At 40.7% G+C, this 20085-nt stretch overlaps 1 protein-coding gene across 1 annotated transcript; it reads left to right on the top strand.

Moving 5' to 3' along the window:
• Positions 1–2170: 2170 nt before the first annotated feature.
• LOC110538061 (globoside alpha-1,3-N-acetylgalactosaminyltransferase 1) lies at positions 2171–17335 on the top strand. The gene is made up of 7 exons (XM_021624622.2): positions 2171–2597; positions 11821–11859; positions 12011–12046; positions 15010–15063; positions 15408–15440; positions 15674–15808; positions 16389–17335. The coding sequence occupies exons 1-7, from the start codon at positions 2530–2532 to the stop codon at positions 17077–17079; spliced, it is 1056 nt and encodes a 351-aa protein (XP_021480297.2). The 5' UTR covers positions 2171–2529; the 3' UTR covers positions 17080–17335.
• The last annotated feature ends 2750 nt before the right edge of the window (positions 17336–20085 follow it).

The raw sequence follows: 20085 nt of genomic DNA, 5'->3' as shown, positions 1-20085 counted from the left end.
CCGGCTTATTCTTCCCTCCGTGTCTCTGAGTCAACACTGATGTCATGAACCCCTCCCTGCAATCCACAGTCTGTGTGAATTCACGGTCATACCTAGGAAACGCCAGAGCAGTGTCAGATATCAATAGCTGTTCAATAGTCACAAACTGTTTCTCCACCTTGCTTGTCCATACAATATTTGTCTTTTGCTGTCATAGCCTTACCATAGATCAAATCACCAAGTAACCCTGTATGCAGTTCAAAGTGTGGGACCCACGCCCTACAATAGTTAATCATGCCCAAGAAACTCATCATCTGCTTTTTGTTAAGTGCTTTGGGTGCTTCTAGAATGGCTTTCTTTCTGGTCGAATTGAGTGTTCTTCCTTCCTGTGTTGTAGTGTGTCCTAAATAGAGCTATAACTTCCTCTTATTAACTTTGTGACCTTGGTCTGCTAGAAAGAGGAACAGAGCAAGAGTATCAGCTTTACAGGCCTCCTGTGAGCAATTTGACAACAGAATATCATCAACATACAGTGGGGCAAAAAAGTATTTTGTCAGCCACCAATTGTGCAAGTTCTCCCACTTAAAAAGATGAGAGGCCTGTAATTTTCATCATATATACACTTCAACTATGACAGACAAAATTAGGATTTTTTTTTTTAAGTCACATTGTAGGATTTTTTATGAATTTATTTGCAAATTATGGTGGAAAATAAGTATTTGGTCGTCACCTACAATCAAGCAAGATTTCTGGCTCTCACAGACCTGTAACTTCTTCTTTAAGAGGCTCCTCTGTCCTCCACTCGTTACCTGTATTAATGGCACCTGTTTGGGGGGGGGGGGGGGGGGGGGGGGGGGACTGTGGGAGGGGTCTCGAATGGTTGATGTACAGCTATTGGGGAATTTCAGTTTATTGTTAACATAAAGGTAAAGTTTGCTCTACAGATAAATAATAAGTGCTGTTGTTTATGTCAGGTTGACATTGAAGTTCATATCCAAGTAAAGGGGGGGATGTTGTGTACCGATGTGACGTTCTGAGATAGGACGTCACCACGTCAGTAAAGGAATGTGAGGGATTACACGTATAGTGATGGAGTACAAACATGTTGAAGTTTACCTCGGAGTCTGGTTTATTTCATTCAATATAATATCTTCACTTAGCACGAGTTGTAAGTATAAGATTGAACACCATCCCAAACTAAAAAACTGGAAGGAAAACAAAAAGTGGAGCAAAATGAAAACAGTGAAGATGAGATAAAGGATTGTTGTTGTTTTTTTCCTCAAAAAGGGAGCACCAACCGGAGCTCTGGGCCAACTGCTCTTAAATAACACCTGTGCCAGCACAGGTGAAACACCTGACTAACGAAGTGACGTCAATTGGTATGGCCAACTTGTCCAACCTCAAAACACAAATGGAAAAACCAAAACCCGTAACAAGGACACACTCATGACTTCAATGATGGAATAATAAAACAAGCATTAAATTCAAATTAGAATTTCCCCTGTCATTTTACAAGAAATAAACCTCAGTAACAGTTAAACATTACATTGTCGAGGTATTGCAAATGTTACATGTGTCAAGTCTCAAAATCAGACAAACAAATGCAGGTGGCTGATAAATAGGCACGCTTCTCAATTCTTGTTTGAAATTGTGCTAACTCCAAAATAACTTGGTGCCTTATGGAATAGATGCGGTAAAGAGGGCAATGGAAGGTAGACTGTGGGAGATAGAAGAAGGATTCCGGATTGGTGCACATTCGACAAATCTGATCTAACAAATTGAATATTCGTAAAATCCGTCATGATTGGTCCGATTTGGATATATTTGGCTGTTTTCGCTGCATAACATTTAGAAGTAGTCCCTTTTCAGGTTCAGAAGAAGTGGCTGCTAAATGCTAACTCCTGTTCGTATAAACTGGTAGCGTAACTAGCATAGAGAAATGGTGGTGGAAGTCAAAGTTGTTTTTAACTGTAATGCAGTTGATTGGTGACGATGAAATGAACATGTATTGGGGTTGACATCCATACCATCATGATACTTAGATTTTTACCTCAACATATTGTGAAAAACACAAGTAAGCAATAGCCTAAATATAGGCTAATTTTGCTGGGGGGGCAATGAGATTCAGGATCTTTCCTCCACATGTATCCATGGCATTTCCTTTGTTCAGTTCCATTTCTCTCTTTACTGCATCTTTACCACTTCGCTCTGAAGCCTGTAGTGTAGCTGACTCCTCAAACTGGCTATCTAATTAGCCCCTTAGGGGGTGATTTGTTAATCAGCCAAAGAGAAAGAAACAGGAAGAGGCCCAGGAAGGAACCTCCTTCCTTATTATAGGCTACACAAAATATTATTATTATAGGCTACACAAAATACATACATACACATTTTTTTCCTGTCACACTAGTTTAAACTGATATCAAACATATTTTACTCGGCCCTAAATCCAGGATTGATTTACAGTACTGGTGATAGTAGATAACTCTATCTTACTTGAGACCAGTATTAATAGGATCAACTAAATCTTTTGGCGACACTATTGGATGAACAATGCGTTTAAGTTCAAATGTCAAGCCATATGTTCTGCTTCTCATTGTTGGAACGTTCTTGCTTCTGGGGTATGTAAACCATTTGGACATTACTTCCAGTTTGTTCCTTTGTCTGGTATTAAATCAGGAGCTTTTGAGATAGAAACTAACATGAATTTTTTTTAGATACATTTCTTGAATGTGACTATGTTCTAATCTGTTAAGGGTTGGATGGATTTAAGAAATTAGATTTAATCAGGTGTAAATGTATAACATACCTCTTGAAAAGTGAAATGATGGTTTATGTAAGGGATAATCAACGAGGGGCTATGCGTTCTACGGAATATTAATTAACGCCGTAGAAGGTGTGTTCTATGGAGGAGTTAGTGGAGTGGAACTAACCTTCCAATGAGTTGCATCATTTCCCAGAGAATGCAGAGAGCCCCAAATTTGTCGCTAGAAATGTGTTAATTTGCAGGTAGAAATGTGTTCAGCTTCCACTGAAGAAGCTAGCAAGTTTACTAGATAGCTACAGGATTTGCCTTGGTAACCAAACAGACTTGATAGTTTAGCTAACCAAACCATCAGTCCTAGCTTGCTATTATGAACATCAAATTCGACATAGCCAATAATAATAATTCTAATTTTGCTTTCAAAAGCAGCTCAAACATAGAACATATAAGAATGACATATAGCCATTGAATTCTACCGTGCTGATATACTGTGCGTTATAAGGAAATAATGCATGCTCTAGAATGCCCTTCAAGCCAATCAGAAACAAGTATTCAACAATGCCATGGTATAATAAAGCAATTGTACACGAGAGGGTGTGCTAAACTACTTTTTTTTAGCACGGCTGTGCTGCGGTAGATCAGCACAGCCGTGCTGAAAAAGTAATTTAGCAAAACCTTGAGTGTACAGTTGTTTTTCTAAAACTGGTTACCAATTAAATAAAAAAGCTTTCTTTTGAAAAATGTATTAATAAGCTACTACTTTATTCCTCAGAAAAAAATATGGGTCTTGTCCCAAGCTGGTTGTGAGTTCATTATATCGGTTAGGTTGCCAGAAATGCGACCCAATCGTGAAGCTTTTTTGTTCTATATCTATATCTATGCGACCCAGTTTTTTGTTCTAAAAGTTATATTGCCATCCTGGCTCGAAGCGCTGTAATCCCATTTTTGCTAGCTAGCAAACTACAGCTAGCACAGTCCCGTCAAACCGTGCAACCACAATAACAGCAAAGTAGCTGTGTTTCATTTAATTTGACCTGTTTTCTATTGACATTTCTTTGTATAACATATTCATAAAATGATGCTGATTCATAATTTCGAATGGCTAAGTAAAGATGTCCGTCTCGTCCTGACACGTTAATTCACAATAGGACAGTGGAGATCAACTATCAATATTGAAACTATGTTGCAAATGTTGAGAAACAGCAACATTTGCACAAAAATGAGGGGTTCAACAAGGGTTCTTCTAAGATCCTCAAAAAAAGTTTTTGGCACTGAAAAATGACCCCATAGGAGTTGGGGTTCATCGAGGAACCGCTTTAGTTCTTGGGGGTTCTTGCAGGAATCTAACTGCCCAGCTGAAATATTTCAATATGAATTTGAGATAATTATGTTAATACGGGAGGCGGGGTTCAAAAATGGACCCCACAGGGTTCTTTGGGGAAACATTAATGGGGGTTATTTGAGGAACTTATAGGGGTTCCTCCACAGTTCCAATTAGAAGAACCCCTAAAGGATCCTCCAGGAACCTTTTATTTTTAGAGTGTACAAACCCCTGTTGTTGAAAACCAAATGTTAGGCTAGAAGCAAGGGTAAATAATTTTAACTAGTCAGTTAAGAACAAATTCTAATTTACAATGACGGCGTAGGAACAGTGGGTTAACTGCCTTGTTCAGGGGCAGAACGACAGACTTTTACCTTGTCAGCAAGGGGATTTGATCTAGCAACCTTTTGGTTACTGGCCTAACGCTCTAACCACTAGGGTACCTGCTGGCCCTTTCCTGTGGCAATTGTGATTAAATCAATGCAGTATTGGCCACTTTCAATGCAACATACCAAAACAAAACGTACTCTGCAAGATATTTTGTTGTAGGCAGAACCGATCAGAGTAGGATACTATTTCCCATGACTCAGCCCATGCTCCAGGCCGATATGCAAATAGACCATTGCCAAATATGGATCTGTGCCATTTACATTCAACTTGACTGTTTTCCCAGCTGTGGTTGTGAGTAGGTGGCTTGTTTTGAGTTCAAAGCACGTAGCCACTTATGCACATTTTGTTCATATAATTTCTCTAGTTGGTGAGTTATTAACCCAGTTACAGATCGATCAATAAATCAACTGCTTTTATAAAGGCCTTTTTATATCAGCAGATGTCACAAAGTGCTTATTCAGAAACTCAGTCTAAAACCCCAAACAGCAAGCAATACAGATGTAGTCAGCAATAAGGGAGTGGTTGCCTCCTAGAAGACCACAAAACATGTACATTTCCAGACATATTTTAAAAGCGAGTCAGGTAAAGAGATTTTTTTGTTTTTAAGGGGCAATGTTGTATATTGGGACAGGCTTGAATAAACTAAGTAGCCAATAGGCAGAGGGGAGCATCATTTGTCTGATTCTCTGTAATAATGGTATGGCAATAATGCATTTTATTTTGTAAATTGGTTACTTGCATCAAACAAGTTGGTTACTTGCATCAAGCCCTGCATTTTTCCCCCAAAAGTCTTATGGAATGTAAGCATGGCCATTAAACACAACACATTGGCTGCTACTGTAGGCTGAATGATAGAGGAGCTATTTCCATGTTAAAATGCATGTTTTTGATGGTAGGCCATTCTGGTAGTTCTACATTATGATCAAATAGCCACATTAGACTTCTTGGCCACTGTTAAAACTGTAACTTAATGCGTGTACAGCCTCAGAGTTCACAGTAAACGAGAACAGGAAGTTGCACATCATTTAAACAACGTTTAAAGTTTGCGCTCAGCAGACCTGAAATTAGCTCAGTGACAAAATACAGAGGGGACATTGCTTAGAACGCGTCTCAACCAATCAGAATGCTTTTACCTTTATTTAACTAGGCAAGCCAGTTAAGAACACATTCTTATTTACAACGACGGACTACCAAAAGGCAAAAGGTCTCCTGTGAAGACGGGGGCTTGGATTAAAAATACAAATAAATTAAATTAAAATATAGGACAAAACACACATCACGACAAGAGAGACATCACAACACTACATTAAGAGAGACCTAAAGACAACAACATAGCATGGCAGCAACACATGACAACACAGCATGGTAGCAACACACCATGACAACAACATGGTCACAAAACAACATTCTAACAGCACAAAACAGGGTACAAACATTATTAGGCACAGACAACAGCACAAAGGGCAAGAAGGTAGAGACAACAATACATCACGCAAAGCAGCCACAACTGTCAGTAAGAGTGTCCATGATTGAGTCTTTGAATGAAGAGATTGAGATAAAACTATCCACAGTTTGAGTGTTTGTTGCAGCTCGTTCCAGTCGCTAGCTGTCTCGAACTGAAAAGAGGAGCGACCCAGGGATATGTGTGCTTTGGGGACCTTTAACAGAATGTGACTGGCAGAACAGGTGTTGTATGTGGAGGATGAGGGCTGCAGTAGATATCTCAGATAGGGGGGAGTGAGGCCTAAGAGAGTTTTATAAATAAGCATCAACCAGTGGGTCTTGCAATGGGTATACAGAGATGACTTTACCTACCGATCTATAAATTACATCTCCGTAATCTAGCATGAGTAGGATGGTCATCTGAATCAGGGTTTGTTTGGCAGCTGGGGTGATAGAGGAGTGATTACAATAGGGGAAACCAAGTCTAGATTTAACTTTAGCCTGCAACTTTGATATGTGCTGAGAGAAGGACAGTGTACCATCTAGCCATACTCCCAAGTACTTGTATGAGGTGACTACCTCAAGCTCCAAACCCACAGAGGCAGTAATCACACCTGTGGGGAGAGGGGCAATATTCTTAGCAAACCACAATGTCCTTTGTTTTGGAGGTGTTCAGAACAAGGTTAAGGTAATGAGGTAGGTAGAAGGTAGCGTTCTCCTGGCATGCGCCAAACCGAGATTCGTTAGTCGGACTGCCTATGATGGTGCCACATTGAAAGTCCCTGATCTCTTCAGTAAATCCATTCTACACTGAATGTTTGTCTATGGAGATTGCATGGTGGTGTGTGCTCGATTTTATGCGCCTGTCAGCAACGGGTGTGGCTGAAATTGACAAATCCACTCATTTAAAAGGGGTGTCCACATACATTTGCATATATAGTGTATTTTTCCCCAATGTTGTATGCATGTTTGAAGAAAGAAAATATATTTCAAAAATAGTATTAAGCAGTTTGTTGTGCCAAGAGGTGTAATTGATCAGGATGAACATGTATCAAAACCTCAAACAAGTTGACGTTCAATAATACAATCCATTCCCAACCACCAACAAGATCATGTGCACCACTGACAGAGGCTTACAGCTTAGTGGAATTAACACGTGCTCAACAATGCCTGCTAAGGTGGGTTCAAATGAAAAATGGCCAAATTCATAAAACAATGCTAAACATTAACACATGATCACTTACTAATCAGAACTACTTATACTTGTTACAATGTGTAATGAAGGTTAATAATTTAAGTAGAACGGACCCTAAATGTTTATGTTCAATACAACAAATATTTAATGTTCAAGTAACTTAAATTGTTAATGTTCAGAATATACTACAGTTTACTGTCAAAAAGTAAATAGTATTTAGACCTTAGAAAGACAGCCATATGGGTGGTGAAAACACCCGCCCGCGGTGCCCTCGGCTATGGCCCTTGACAGGGAGGAACGTCCATCTCAAATCGATCAGTAATCTGCGCCGCTCTGACATGTTGTCAACAAGGTCAACATGGTGCATCGTCCAGAAACATACCATATCTCTTCTCTATAAAATATATATTAGAATTTTCAAACTAGTTTTGCTTGGGATGGCAGATAAATCGTTTATCAGCAATCCTGTGTTTTCACAGAAGCCGTTGACTTTAAACAGGTCACCTAGCTAATGCCCGGGAGGCGGATGTGAAATGTCATATGTTTAGTTTCATGGTATCACATGTTGAAATTTTGCATCCCTATGTAACATTTATTAAGCTACACAGATTGAGTTAACCTTGCATCCTTATTGAAACTTTTATTTTTTTGCACTCTCTATGCACACTCAAAGAAACCCTCAACCCATCATCTGCTCATTCACACATAATATGCACATAAATGTATACTGAGTCTACACATACGCACACCCACTCACATACAAGCTAATGCTACTCTGTTTATCTAATATCCCGTTGACTCGTCACCTTACCCCTAGACATACAGTGCCTTCGGGAAAGTTCAGACCCCTTGACGTTTTCCACATTTGGTTATGTTAGTCTTATTCTAAAATGTATTAAATAAAATAAAAATCCACATCAATCTACACAATCTACACCACATCAATCTACACCCCATAATACCAAAGCCAAAACAAGTTTAGATTTTTTTCAAATGTATTGAAAGTAAAATAAATAAATACGTTATTTACTAAGTATTCAGACCCTTTGCAATGAGACTCGTAATTGAGCTCAGGTACGTCCTGTTTCCGTTGATCATCCTTGAGATGTTTCTACAACTTGATTGGAGTCCACATGTGGTACATTTAATTGATTGAAAGTGATTTGGAAAGGCACACACCTGTCTATATTAGGTCCCACAGTTCACAGTGCATGTCAGAGCAAAAACCAAGCCATGAGGTCTAAGGAATTGTCCGTAGAGCTCCGAGACAGAATTGTGTTGAGGCACAGATATGGGAAAGGGAAGCAAAACATTTCTGCAGCCAAGACGCATACGAATCCTCCTGATTCCTGCTTTCAAGCAAAAACTAAAGCAGTAAGTACTGGTGACTCACGCAATATGGAATTGGTCAGATGACGTAGATGCTACGCTACAGGACTGTTTTGCTAGCACAGACTGGAATGTGTTCCGGGATTCATCCAATGGCATTGAGGAGTATACCACCTCAGTCACCACTTCATTAAGTCCATCAATGACGTCGTCCCCACAGTGACCGTACAAATATATCCCAACCAGAAGCCATGGATCACAGGCAATATCCACATCGAGCTGGGGCTAGAGCTGTCGCTTTCAAGGAGCGGGACACTAATCAGGATGCTTATAAGAAATCCCGCTATGCCCTCAGACGAACTATCAAACAGGCAAAGCGTCAATACAGGACTAAGATTGAATGCTACTACACCGGCTCTGATGCTCGTCGGATGTGGCAGGGTTTGCAGACTTATGTGCTACAAAGTGAAACCCAACCACGAGCTGCCCAGTGACGTGAGCCTCCCAGATGAGATAAAAGCATATGCTTGCTTCGAGGCAAGCAACACTGAAGCATGCATCAGAGCAGCAGCTGTTCCGGACAACTGTGTGATTACGCTCTCCATAGCCGATGTGAGCAATACCTTCAAAGAGGTCAACATTCACAAGGTCGCAGGGCCAGACGGATTACCAGGATGTGTACTCAAAGCATGCGCGGAAAAACTGGCAAGTGTCTTCACTGACATGTTTTACCGTTCCCTGACCAAGTCTGTAATACCTACATTTTTCAAACAGACCAACATAGTCCCTATGCCCAAGAAAGCGAAGGTAACCTGCCTAAATGATTATCACCCCGTAGCACTCACGTCAGTAGCCATGAAGTGGTCTGAAAGGCTGGTCAAAGCTCACATCAACACCATCATGCTGGAAACCCTAGACTCACTCCATTTTTCATATTGCCCCAACAGAGCCACAGATGACACAATCTCAATCCACACTGCCCTTTCCCACCTTGACAAAAGGAACACCTATGTGAGAATGCTGTTCATTGACTACAGCTCAGTGTTTAAAACCATAGTGCCCACAAAGCTCATCACAAAGCTAAGGACCCTAGGACTAAACACCTCCCTCTGCAACTGGATCCTGGACTTCCTGAAGGGCCTCACCCCAGGTGGTAATGGTAGGCAACAACGCATCTGCTATGCTGATCCTCAGCACTGGAGCTCCTCAGGGGTGCGTGCTTAGTCCCCTCCTGTACTTCCTGTTCACCCACAACTGTGTGGCCAAGCACAACTCCAACCCCATCATTAAGTTTGCTGACGACCCAAAAGTGGTAGGCCTAATCACAGACAACGATGAGACAGCTTATAGGGAGGAGGTCAGAGACCTGGTAGTGTGGTGCCAGGACCACAACCTCTGCCTCAGTGTTAGCAAAACAAAGGAACTGATCGTGGACTATAGGAAAAGGAGGGCTAAACAGGCCTCCATTAACATTGACGGGGCTGGAGTGGAGCGGGTCGAGAGTTTCAAGTTCCTTGGTGTCCACATCCCCAACGACAGTTGTGAAGAGGGCACATCAACACCTTTTCCCTCTCAGGAGATTGAAAAAATTTGGCATGGGTCTCAAGATCCTCAAAAAGTTCTACAGTTGCACCATCGAGAGCATCCTGACAAGTTGCATCACCGCCTGGTATGGCAACTGCTCGGCATCTGACCATAAGGCGCTACAGAGGGTAGTGCGTACGGCTCAGTACATCACTGGGGCCAAGCTTCCTGTCATCCAGGACCTATATACACTAGGCGGTTTCAGAGGAAGGCCAAAAAATGTGTCAAAGACTCCAGTCTCCCAAGTCATAGACTTCTCTCTGCTACCGCATGGCAAGTGGTCCTGGAGCGCCAATTCTAGGTTCAAAAGGCTCCTTAACAGATTCTACCCCCAAGCCATAAGACTGCTGAACGGTTAATCAAACGCCCACCTGGACTATTACATTAACCCCCCCCCCCCCCCCCCCCCCGTAATCTGCTGCTACTCGCTATTTAGTATCTATGCATAGTCACTTTACCCCTACCTACATGTACAAATTACCTCAACTAACCTGTACCGCCGCACACTGACTCGGGACCGGTATCCCCTGTTTATACCGTAGCCTCGTTATTGATATGCAATTTTCTTATGTTACTTTTTGATTTGATTTTTTTACTTTAGTTTATTTAGCAAATATTTTCATAACTCTATTTCTTGAACTGCATTGTTGGTCAATGGCTTGCAAGTAAGCAATTCAAGGTAAGGTTCACACCTGTTGTATTCGGTGCATGTGAGAAATACAATTTGATTTGAATTGTATGTCTAAAGGGCATACTACGCCATGGAAACAAGAGCATGGGGAGCCCTGCCTAACACATCACAAACAGGTTCTTAGTTAGTGGCAACATATTGAATTCCCGTTCCTCCACAATAGGCAATGCAAACTGAATGACTGAGGCTTTATTTTCAGCCTGGTCAAAAAGGAAAACAAAGTTTACACAATGATTTAACCAACAGGTTTTGTTGCATGGTTGAGGGAAGCACTAACTAAACAGTCATTGAACTTCTCAAGATTTAATCAAACTATTCAATATATTAACTAGGTATATTGGGATCTTCTACACAACATACCCCTCTCTGATGGGCATTGAATAAAGACAATGGCTCTCTGAAGCCACATGCAATTAATATCAGTACAGCATTTTTGTTAAAAGCAAAAACATGTAACCCTTTAAAAATGTCTGCACACTTGTGAACCGTTGCATTTTTCAAGTGTGCAACATTATGTGCAATATGGTTTAACTGAAAAGCTCCTGTATACTTTAAATATCTTGCCTACTTTTATATACTACTAGATAGCAAGGGTACTCAACTCTTACCTTACAAGATCCGGAGCATGCTGGTTTTCTGTTCTTATCTTCTAATTAATTACACACACCTGGTGTCACAGGTCTAAATTAGTCCCTGATTAGAGTGGAAGAATGAAAAAAATGCAGTGGAACTGTCTTCGAGGTCCAGATTTGAGTTTGAGGGTACTATGGTATTCATGGTATGTTAATAGCTGCACAGACATGCAGCATGAATGTGGCTTTGGCAACACCACATCCAAGGTACTATAAGGATAGTGTAAAGCTTAATTTACACCTTACTCAATACAATAAGGAATGCAAGTGTGTGCTTTCCAGTATTTTGTAACTCCACGAAAATGCGTAGGATTGCCATCTTGTGAAGGTAATTGTGTCCTTGTGTCGTGTACTGGCGTAAGAGTATGAATTATATTTAAAATAAAAGTAACAACTGATGTCGAAGAAAGGCTGCGCCGGCAAAACATTTTGTTAGTGTTAAAAATAAATGTTTTCATGACAGACTTGAACTGATTCTCTTCTGCCTCTCCAAAGGTATGTCTACTTCAACTTCTTCTCTGAAAGACTCAACAGGTAAGATCAAGTTCTGTTAATCTATTACAGCCTAATGTCGCTACAGTGTGAAATGAAAGTCACAGTGTTGTCTGATTCTTAATAACAGGGTGTGGTTTGAGGCTTGAATTTAAGGGGAACATTTATATTATGGTTTCATTGTTACCAACAGAGATATCCTAATTGATGAGGACCAGAAGAGCACCAGGTAAGTTGAGAGAAACTGAGAATTTCCCCCAACATATTGTGGTACTTGGTCATTTTAATGGTAGGATGGTACATTTAAAATGTAAGGATTTTTGTAGTTTTGTTCTGTCACAAGATAATCCATAAAATTGAGGTAAACCGTGCCATACTCCAGCAGTTTTGTTGTGATCACAAGAAAATCCTAACAATTCAGGCTGATATGGCTGCGAGGGCGTTCAGAGTTTCATAACATTCGGGGCTCAGTCCTGACGGGCTCATGGGTTTGTGCGCTGAAGGGGGAAAGAAAGGGCCTTTTCTAAAATAATTTCCTGCAATTCTACATGACTTGGAGACATGAAAATTATTTTTTTATATCACACAAATGACCAAAATGACAAGCTACTATGACAATTATATATTGAGATCAATAAAACAAACAACCCATATCTGAAATGCAACCAATAGCACAGGCCAATGAAAATAGTGGATACACAGATTTTAGGCCTATGATATGAGGAGGACATTATAACCCACCAACCTTCCAGTGTCACTTACCAATTCAAACAGATGTTATAATATGAGGAGGACATTATAACCCACCAACCTTCCAGTGTCACTTACCAATTCAAACAGATTTTATAATATGAGGAGGACATTATAACCCACCAACCTTCCAGTGTCACTTACCAATTCAAACAGATTTTATAATATGAGGAGGACATTATAACCCACCAACCTTCCAGTGTCACTTACCAATTCAAACAGATTTTATAATATGAGGAGGACATTATAACCCACCAACCTTCCAGTGTCACTTACCAATTCAAACAGATTTTATAATATGAGGAGGACATTATAACCCACCAACCTTCCAGTGTCACTTACCAATTCAAACAGATTTTATAATATGAGGAGGACATTATAACCCACCAACCTTCCAGTGTCACTTACCAATTCAAACAGATTTTATAATATGAGGAGGACATTATAACCCACCAACCTTCCAGTGTCACTTACCAATTCAAACAGATTTTTACCGTCATGATATTATGAAATGTTGCCCAAATACCTTCTAGCTGCTGCCTGCTGTTCATTGACAGCCAGATCACAACAATCAGTTGTTTTGTGTTTTCCGCACTGGCTGCTACTTAGAAATGCTATAACAGTTAATAGATTACATTCACTGATAAAAAGCTGTCTCCAAAATAATCACATAGTTTTCACAGATCCACCGTGGACCAAAAACATCTCTGTGCGAAAAGTCGTCATATGGTCTGTTTTGTCAACAAACTCAGACAAAAGTAAAAATACTTTAAAGTACTACCTAACTCGTTTTTTGGGGGTGTCTGTACTTTACTATTTTACTTCTACTTTTACTTAAGAAAATAATGTACTTGTTACTCCATAAATTTTCCTTGACACACAAAAGTATTCGTTTCATGTTTTATGCTTAACAGGACAGGAAAATGGTCAAATTCATGCACTTATCAAGAGAACATCCCTGGTCATCCCCACTGCCTTTTGATCTGGAGAACTCACTAAACACCTGCTCATCAAACATTTCAACAATTATCAACATTCCCATGATAATTTCAATATCATGGGCATTAAAATGGAGTTCGTCCCCCATTTGCTGGTATAACATCCTCCACTCTTCTGGGAAGGTTTTCCACTAGATGCTGCAACAAAGCTGTGGGGACTTGCTTCCATTCAGCCACAAGAGCATTAGGGAGGTCGGGCACTGATAATGGGCGATTGGGCCTGGCTCACAGTCGGCATTCCAATTCATCCCAAGCCCATTTCATGAAGCTCCAGATGAACAGGTCTTGTGCTGACGTTGATTCGAGGCAGCTTGGAACTCAATAGTGAGTGCTGCAACCGAGGACAGACAGTCCTGTTCTGTGAGCTTGTGTGCCCTACCACTTCGCAGCTGAGCCGTTGTCACTCCTAGACTTTTCCACTTCACAATAACAGCACTTTCAGTTGACCGGGGCAGCTCTAGCAGGGCAGAACTTTTACCAACTGACTTGTTGGAAAGGTGGCATCCTATGACGGTGCCATGTTGCAAGTGACTGAGCTCTTTAGTAAGGCCATTCTACTGCCAATGTTCGTCTATGGAGATTGCATGGCTTTGTACTGGATTTTATGCACCTGCCAGCAACGGGTGTGGCTGAAATAGCAAAATACACTAATTGGAAGAGGTTTCCAAATACTTTTGTATGCATAGTGTACTGCAGCAGGTAACTTACATCAAACCACATCCACTGCGCGCACACCTGTGGACATATGGGATCAGTGCATGACTCAGTTGTGCATGTTCCTAACAGAAAACAGCACCAGTAAGTGTCCCACACGAGTGATGATGGCTCATCTCCAACGCTTGGAAGAGCACTTTTGGACCTACTTCCCAATCTGTTTGACAGTAATCCTGGATGTGACAGGAGGGATGAGGTTACGTACTGTCGACCACGCCCCATGTCTTTGAGAAGCTCCCTCGCGCCATGCCTCAAGCACACTCGTCTGATTAGTGGTGGTGAGATAAGAGACATTATGGCCAGACTAGTTTGCAATTGAGTGTCATAGCCCCACATTAAAAGTATGTGATGGCGAGTTGAGTAGACAATCAGAAATAATGCTAGAATGTTTTTCAATTGACTGCCATAGCCCCCCCCCCCCCCCCCAAACAATGGCAGTTAATTACATAATTATTTTCACGTGGGGTCATGGATCTAGAAGGTTTTGGAACCCCCTACACTAATTGCAACTATCCCACTACTATTTGTAATACATTCCCTACTACACTAACCTCAAATTGTCAACACTAGCCTCTAACAATTTAAACTTATTAACTCCTTCCACTAATATAAAAATATTTCTGGGCAACTGAAGCAAGTCACACAATTATTTTTCATGTAAAAGTACCCTTTCTAGTTTGTTTGATCTTCATTGTGTTTTTCTTCCTACTATGTTTTTATTTTCCTACAGCCTGAGTCGACTCGTGTTCAGGAGCAGAATACGGAACATGGTCTCTCCTGAAAAGTATGCATCTGCATTTTTACCCTACCATCTTTCACCATAGCAGTATGGTGTCATGCTATCACATCCATCCTACAAACATCTTCCAAAAAGCACTTACAATCAATCAGAATAGTGGTAATTCTATGTCATAGCATTGTACATCAGTGTCATGTTTTATTCACTGCATGAATTGGTGATGGGATGCTGTATGTGTTGAGTTTATAGCACGATGGTTGGGGAAGTAGTTCTATCAATGTATATTTTCTGTAGTAGTACAACTATTACATGTCGGTCTATCTAATACTACCAATATCAGCCCATCTCTTCATTACAATTAAGTAATTATTGACATTTTGTTCTCCCAGGCTATTGTACAAGCAGCCCAGTGTCTTGGTGGGGTAAGTAGCATTTTATTATTTTATGTTAAAGACATATAAGCTGAAAAACTATACTGTAAGTGTCTGACATCAGTGTGGGGAGCTTTGATATATTGGGAGGCCACACCTGACATTAGTGTCTGACACATCAGTGTGGGGAGGTGTAGCCTAAAACACCACACCGTGTTTCAAGGTCCTTTAAATGCTCTGGTCAGTACAACACAGTCAGGCAGGACCCTGTTCTGTTCCTCTAGACGTACTGATGTGGTGTCAGTGACCCCATGGTTGGCACCCATCATCTGGGAAGGCACCTTTGACCCTGTGCTTGTCGACAATATCTACAAGCCCATGAACCTCACAATAGCAACCACCGTGTTTGCCATTGGAAAGTGAGTACAACTTTTACCAAATATTCAAAAGGGGAATTGAACTATCAATACTTTTGCAACACTGCAACTATAAGGACATGAGTCCCTGATGTAATAAAATATAATGATGTCTTGGAACAAGTGAATAATTGTACTACTTCTTGTACTGTATTATCTGCTAGACTGTATACTGGTCAGAAAGTGGTATAATGTATTATGAGAATGATGCAGTTAAGGGGATACCAAGTCAGTTACACAACTGAATGCATTCAAGTGTGTCTCCCGCATTTAACCCAACCCCTCTGAATCGGAGATGCTGCCTTAATGACATCATCGGCACACAGGGAGAAGTTGTTGTTGGGAGTTAATTGACATGCTCAAGGGCAGAACCACAGATGTTTTCACCTTGGCATGTCTCAGCGATTCGAACCAGTGACCTTTCGGTTACTGGCCCAAAGCTCTTAACCAGTAGGCTACCTGCCGCCCTATCAGTTACAGATGGTTGCTGGTATCATAATCTCAGGTGTGACCTACTGCCGTTGTGTCCTTGAGCAAGGCACTTATTAATCCTTGTGTTATGTATGCCTTTAAATACTGACAGATACGTCAGATTTCTCCAAGATTTTCTGGACACAGCAGAGAAGCACTTCATGGTCGGCTTCAACATGCGCTACTACGTTTTCACTGATCGTCCCCACGATGTTCCTTCAGTGAACCTGTCTCAGGGGAGACATCTGAGTGTGATCCAGGTCCCGGGTTCAAACCGCTGGCAGGAGATATCAGCCCAGAGGATGGAGATCATCCAGACCACCATCGAACGTCAGATCAGAGGGGAAGCCGACTACATCTTCTGTCTGGACGTAGACAGCAAGTTCCACGCTCACTGGGGGTCCGAGTCTCTTGGAAGGCTGGTTGCTGTGATACACCCAGGTTACTACGAGCAGACCCGTGACCGCTTCCCGTACGAACGGCGTCCAGCCTCAACGGCCTACATCCCCATGGATGAGGGAGACTACTACTATGGCGGGGCTATGATCGGAGGGTTCGTGGAGGATGTGTACACACTAGCAAAGGTATGTCGGACCCAGTTTGAGGAAGATGCGGGGAATTCCATCGAGGCTGCCTGGCAGGAGGAGAGCCACCTCAACAGGTACCTGCTCTACAACAAGCCAAGCAAGGTGTTGTCTCCAGAGTACCTGTGGCAGGACTTCAAGGCCAAAACCAAAGAGGTCAAAGTAATTCGCTTCTCAGGGGTCATTAAAAACTATGCTGAAGTTCGTTCCAATGTATAAAACGAGGAAGTGGCTATTAGACCGGCAAAAGAAAAACTAAATTTAGTCATAGCGGTAAAATAAATTGAGGTTAGGTTTAGGAACAAGGGTTAAGTTTAGGTATAGTTTGACTGGGGTTAAAAGTTATGGAAAGGCTTAATGTTAATAATAATTTGGGGGTGTGTCGAATTAGTTAGGTAACATTGATAAATAAGATGTTTTATTTTCATAAATATGCTTATGTGGGAAAGTCACTTGGGGCCCAGAGAGGGGAGAGGTCAGGATTGTCTTCATATATGAGGGTATCTGTTAAACCATGTGAAGGGCTCCACAATGTCTGTACTCCAGTCACTCCCTACTTTTCCCATTGGGGAGAGGAGTATGGCAGTGTCTGGAACCATTGTATGTCCCCTCTGATGTCAAAACTTATCTTGATTTAGTATATGATCTAGAGGCTCACTACTCTCCTTGAGTTTATCCAGGAAGGGTTGGATTTCAAATGGGAGTATCTAGAATTGACAATTGATATATGCCATTCGATGAGGTAATGTTTTGGTAATAGGAAGTACCAAGAACGAGAAGTAGAACCTCGTCTAAGAGAGCAAACTGAACGATAATTTATAGCTAATGCTATCTAGCTATGGGATACTCCTCTTTCGAGTAAAAGGTTCTTTCTGAACTGTTCCTGAGATCTATGTTTCGTCATGTGAGTTGAGATGGGTGTGTCTTGGCTATAAATGATACTAAGAATTGTTTTTTAAGCACTCTCAGAATTCATTTATAGACACTGAATTGATCTGAGAGTCAAAGGGCTATGGTGAATCTCATATTATTAAACGATGGAGTTTAAAACCTGTTGCGACTCTAGGGGGAGTATTTTCATTTTTGGAAAAAAAAACGTTCCCGTTTTAAATGGGATATTTTGTCAGGACAAGATGCTAGAATATGCATATAATTGACAGCTTAGGATAGAAAACACTTGAACGTTTCCAAAACTGTAAAGATATTGTCTGTGAGTATAACAGAACTGATGTTGCAGGCGAAAGCCTGAGAAAAATCCAATCCGGAAGTGCCCCATATTTTGAAAGCGCTGCGTTCCAATGAGTCCCTATTGAGCTGTGAATGTGCTATCAACCAGATTACGCTTTCTACGTATTCCCCAAGGTGTCTACAGCATTGTGACATAGTTTTACGCATTTATGTTGAAGAATAGCCGTAGGCGGCTACATTGCGCAAGTGGTCACCTGATGCCCCCAGAGAGATTCTCGCGTAAAATACAGAGGTAGCCATTACTCCAATCGGTCCTACTGAAAAATGAATTGTCCCGATGGATATATTATCGAATAGATATTTGAAAAACACCTTGAGGATTGATTATAAACAACGTCTGCCATGTTTCTGTCGATATTATGGAGCTAATTTTGAATATTTTTCGCCGTTTTCGTGACTGCAATTTCCGGGCGATTTCTCAGCCAAACGTGAAGAACAAACGGAGCTATTTCGCCTATAAAAATAATATTTTTGGAAAAAAGGAACATTTGCTATCTAACTGGGAGTCTCGTGAGTGAAAACATCTGAAGCTCATCAAAGGTAAACGATTTAATTTGATTGCTTTTCTGATTTCCGTGACCAAGTTACCTGCTGCTAGCTGGACAAAATGCTATGCTAGGCTATCGATAAACTTACACAAATGCTTGTCTAGCTTTGGCTGTAAAGCATATTTTGAAAATCTGAGATGACTGGGTGATTAACAAAAGGCTAAGCTGTGTCTCAATATATTTAATTTGTGATTTTCATGAATAGGAATATTTTCTAGGGATATTTATGTCCTTTGCGTTATGCTAATTAGTGTCAGGCGATGATTACGCTCCCGCATGCGGGATGGGGAGTCAGTAGAGGTTTTAAAGTATAACTCTGACTTGTTTGTTGTTTGTAAACTCTCCTTTCACTTAGTAATACAGGAAATTACCACGACAAACCTAATTCTCCTAACTTGCTACGCTAATAATAACATTCTATCTAGATGTAAATTCGAAATTAGGTCCAAAAGAAATCGTTTGAATTGCTTTTTTATATGCCAATGTCAATTTGTTTTGTAACGAAATAATGAAATGCAATGTCGCCAACAAGTAATACATTTCGATACATGTCGAGTCCAACTATTATCATCAAATTCTTCTTTAACAGAGTAGCTATACAATTAGTTACACGTTCCATCCCTTGAGAGAGGGGATATAAAAAAAGTATGCATTTAAATGCTTATATTGTAGGCTATCATGCCTACTTAATAAAGGTAAAATTGAAAACAAAAAAAATAGATAGGCTACTGTATTAAAAATGCATTGCTTGAAGAGCCATGTGTACCTGTCATTATATTATTCTCTGTTTTGATGATGTATTGGTTCAAATAAGTATTTACATAGCCTATCATTTGAGCAACATTCTCGCGCTCACCTGCACACAAGTAGATAAAAATGCAACATTTCGTCAACAGCTATGCAAGGTGAAGGAACGGAATTTGCAATGCTTCAGTTTCCCTGCTTGAAATATCATTACATATTACCTCAGCCATGGCATTTCAAGGAGGGAGACTATAAAGGTAGGGCATGTAGTGTTAAGGGATTTATCAACTGACTGGCAACTCTTAACGTGTACTTTGTGGTACATCTTATGTGTATAATTGTCCTTTACCCGGTTGTGTATGCTAAATGCAGTGACCGAAAATAGCAAATATATTATCTTTCTCGAACTCACGAGACCCTCAATGAGCTTGCCCAGGTAGGGCAATTTCTTTAACCTGTTAAAAATGGACAATATATGCAGAGACATATTAGAAATATGGCACTGAATACAGGCTGTAGTATTTTATACTGTGAGATCACAAGTTACATTGCATTCGGAAAGTATTCAGACCCCTTGACTTTTTCCACATTTTGTTACATTACAGCCTTATTCAAAAATTTATTAAATTGTTTTTTTCCCCCTCATCAATCTACACACAATAACCCATAATGACAAAGCAAAAAC

The sequence above is a fragment of the Oncorhynchus mykiss genome, chromosome 12 (genome assembly GCF_013265735.2).
Source record: "Oncorhynchus mykiss isolate Arlee chromosome 12, USDA_OmykA_1.1, whole genome shotgun sequence".
Classification (NCBI taxonomy): Eukaryota; Metazoa; Chordata; class Actinopteri; order Salmoniformes; family Salmonidae; genus Oncorhynchus; species Oncorhynchus mykiss.
The sequence above is the reverse complement of the archived record's forward strand: the minus strand, read 5'-3'. Positions and strand labels throughout refer to the sequence as shown.

Coding starts and splice junctions, on each gene's coding strand:
- LOC110538061 (XM_021624622.2), top strand. CDS start 2,530: ATGCGTTTAAGTTCAAATGTCAAGCCATATGTTCTGCTTCTCATTGTT. Junction 15,064..15,407: donor AACATGGTCTCTCCTGAAAA/GTATGCATCTGC, acceptor TTGTTCTCCCAG/GCTATTGTACAAGCAGCCCA. Junction 15,809..16,388: donor ACCGTGTTTGCCATTGGAAA/GTGAGTACAACT, acceptor AAATACTGACAG/ATACGTCAGATTTCTCCAAG.